The sequence below is a fragment of the Pterocles gutturalis genome, unplaced genomic scaffold (genome assembly GCF_000699245.1).
Source record: "Pterocles gutturalis isolate BGI_N339 unplaced genomic scaffold, ASM69924v1 scaffold4355, whole genome shotgun sequence".
Taxonomy (NCBI): domain Eukaryota; kingdom Metazoa; phylum Chordata; class Aves; order Pterocliformes; family Pteroclidae; genus Pterocles; species Pterocles gutturalis.
The window spans coordinates 1-3,716 of NW_010138147.1; the positions used below are offsets into that span (position 1 = coordinate 1).

Below are 3,716 nucleotides of genomic sequence, written 5' to 3' on the forward strand. Positions count from 1 at the left end.
GATATGCCTAGAAACAGCATCAAGAATCACGATAAGGCAGCTGAAAATGCACTAACAGCTTCTTAGTTCTATTACTTTCTATAACAAATTACACTTGATGTTATAGGAATATTGATACACTGCAGAACTGCAGGGCAGCGAACAACTCCATAAAACCATTTAGGTCAGCTTTGTTCTCCAAGTCAGGACTAGATTCACTGCTGTCATTTTTATCAGATATTTGTGAAGCCTTTTCCTAACGATCTCCAAAGCTGAGCTTCCCACAGGCTCTCCAGGCAGCTTACCCCAGCGGTTCATTATTCCTTATAGTGAGTGGGGAGAGAAGGGGTGAGCAGTAATTCTTTCTGAGGGCTGCTGAGCAGCATCAACTTGGAGAAGCCAGGCCTGAGACCATCAGGACAAGAAATAAGAATATAAATGAATGTGCCATTGGTTTTCATGACTAGTTAAATGTATGTAATGCTATAAGAGCAAAATTAAGTCACACTGAGTGATATATTTAGTACTATATTTTTTTCAGATCAAATATGTATTTCCTGTGGAACAAACAGACTTTGCTAAAGAATTAAAACAAAACCCTGGCCACAAAGAAAGATCATCTCACACATAAATACCCCTCTCTTTTAAGACTTGAAAGAAATGATTCATGTAACAGTTTTGGGGGCATGGCACAGAACAGCTTAGTTCAGGGACACCCCATGGTGAAGCTGAAGAAATCTGGAAACGAAGATCAGAAGTTTGTGAGCCCTGATCTGATCCCACGTCTGCTGCTGGCTTTCTGCATTGGTTGTGAGCAGGTCACCAGCTCCATCAGTCACTGTGGAGAATGGAAGTGGTAGTACTGGAGTATTAGTGTGAAAATTTTTTTTTTGTGAAATTTGTGAGGCTCCTTTACCTGCAGCTGCTTAAAAGCTCCACCTCGCTCTAAGTTTCCGGTGGCAGAGAGATACTTCCAGACAGAGGTTCAATTTATCTGTCTATATGATTAGCTCAGATTAAATTGGTCCAAGACAGATGAATTGTCCAGCTATAGCAACTACACACTGAATTGAAGATAGAAGTGCCATAACGTGATATAAGGAAGGAAACATGGAAGGCTCTTTGTTTCTCTGTATGATCTTGAGGAAGAAGTTGACATAATGTAACAGTGGTGGTGAAAAGAGACACGACTGTGTGCAATAGCCACCATCTAATTTATGCTGAAGGTGGTCACAAAGAAAACGTTGAACTCCAAGTGAAAGGTGAGAAGAAATTAAGGAAGCAACATCAAGGAAGATAAATGGGGTATTATCTAAAGGGAAGGTGTTCACAAAGGTGAATTGTTGTCTAACGAAGAGTGATGTTAGCCTTTTAGCTATAAGTATAAATACAGGAGCAATACGGATAGGAGGTGATGCACTTGAATCAGGGAATGCAGAATGTAATCAAAGTGAAGGAAGAAGTACCTGCATGATATAGAACATCAGAAAAGAAGCTCAAGTTTGAGGGCTGTTGGGAAGGATTTCAGAGTGAGGTTGAGAGAGTGGAAAGACATAGATAAAGAGAGCAAGGTAGTGAAAGAGAGGAAGGATGCAGAAGAGTTGAAGGTAAATAACAAAGTTGAGTGGGTTTTCTTTGCTACAAATATATCTCAGAACAGAGTTTGAGGAGGAGACAACAGCTCTTCTAAAAGACAGCGAGGAGAATCTAGTAACGTGCAATAAAGAGTGATAAAATGGAGTGAAATCCTCACTTTGCTTTGAAGAGGCTAGGGAGAGGGAAGGGGAGGATGCCTAAGGAGGGAACATAACATTCATCAGATGTTTTGTAAAACCATTGGGAAATCATCAGTGGTGTCAGTGGCTAAGCCTTGAGCCACACTCTACTGATGGGCAACGCTTAGCAACTGTCCTGAGTAGAAGCAATGACAGGATCCAGAATAGAGAATTGGTCACAGAGCTGAGAATAGCAGGTGAGTAGTTCCGTCTGGGCAGATGGTGAAAATGAATTGTGCTCAGTGGGTACAAACTGTGTGAAAGCCTGAGCAGGGGAGGTGGAAAACGATTACAGCCTTAGCGGCTTTGTTGTACTAGAATTGTAATTGCTGGTAAAACCCAGAGTATACACCGATTGCTCCTGCCAGTTTATTTGGTAGAAGGCTGCAGATGGCAATTAACTTTATTTATTTAACCACAATTGCTATTTCATCACTTGGGGAACAAGATCTCCCATGCCTTTTGGGGAGTGAATTGAAAAGTCAGGTTTTGATCTAACTTTCGTAACTGCTTCAGAGACTTTTGTTAAAATGTGGGTTTGTAAGCTCTTGCAATAAGTAGCATTGCTCAGTGAATCACAACAGATTAGATCTTGTCTTTATGGCCTTCTGGGCAATAGCACACTTACAGGACTGTTTTACTCAGCTCACTGCTTTCCCAGGGCTGTCTTAACATTGTGCATCTCTGTGAAAACCTGGATCTTACTGCCAGCCCCAACATCTGCTGTTCTGACATTTGCAAACCAGAACTGCAGCTGAGGCTATAATCTGTTGATGGAGAAGCTCTCCCATGGCTTAAACCCTAGCTTTTCATGGTTCTCTTCAATCTTCAACATTGGTATGTGTTTTGGAGAAAAGGAAAAGCTGCGGAGTGGATCTGGGGTCTGTGTGGCCACAGAAATCCACTGCTGATGGTGGAAAGATGTGCTGAAATCGCACAGATTAGCCATGCTGGAGGAAGCTGCCCTACCCGAACTCATTGTTATATCTGCAGAGTCCATGAGTTTTGGTGCTGCGCTTTGGGTATAAGAGCTGTAAACACAGAGACAGTTGTGGAGATGAAAGATTTTTTCCTTAGAGGGTAAGGGAAGGTAGTGGATCCTTGTATGGATCTGTTTATGCACTGAAGTGGAATGATTTAAATTTGCTTTAGAGCCTAGATACTGGTTGTTAGGGGAGGGATGTTGAGATTTTGTGGGTTGAGCTGAATCCATTACACAGAAGAGAAAACATCCAGAAGTTATATGGGACCTTTGGTTCTATTCTGTTTCTCCCCATCTCATCCAGATTTTGAGCCATTGCGTTATAAGAGAGTAAAATCTCTCAGAGGAGAGATGAGGACATAAAGACACAGGATTGTGTTTTGCTTCAGCTTACAGGAGAACACTTGCTTTCCCTTTCTTTTTCTCCCTTTACTGAGCATAATATCACAGGAGGCACTCAGCCCTCCCAGGAGTGCTCGTACTGATGCTGCCTTACACACATCCTCCCATCCGCAGTGGAGCATCTTCCCACTCAGGCACTACAGGTTTAAAGTCTTGTGATGGTCCGATTAAAAACTGTTGAGCAAAAGACAGAAGTTTCCTTCATTTCCTTCGTGCTCTGACTTCCACATGCTTTGGGCTGGAAGCCTGTGAATTCATCAAAGGGTTTTGTGGTGGAAGAGATGAGCAACAGAGAGGGATTAATGGAGTTTCCAGCTGGAATGCAGGTAGAGTGCACTTCTTGGCCACAGCCAGGAATAATGCATAAAATTTAAAAAAAAAAAAAAAAAGCACATCAGTATCAGGTATAGAATAGAAATCTTTTGTCTTCTAAGCATTTTTATTCCATGGTTTCTTCTGTGGTGCCTAAACTCTTGTTTTTCTACGCAGTGTCTGTGGTATTGTGAGCCTGAGAGGGTGGGATGTATCACACCTCGCTGTTACCTGGTTCACAAGGCACAGTCCAGAACCTTTAGGGA

At 42.1% G+C, this 3,716-nt stretch overlaps 1 protein-coding gene across 1 annotated transcript in view; it reads left to right on the top strand.

The window, feature by feature from the left end:
- The first annotated feature begins 665 nt into the window (after positions 1 to 665).
- The window catches only part of LOC104468652 (receptor-type tyrosine-protein phosphatase T-like), a 29,065-nt gene continuing 26,014 nt past the window's right edge, over positions 666 to 3,716 (top strand). Inside the window, exon 1 of the mRNA XM_010082861.1 lies at positions 666 to 789. Within this exon, the coding sequence (XP_010081163.1) occupies positions 666 to 789 (124 nt within the window). The remainder of the gene's footprint in view (positions 790 to 3,716) is intronic.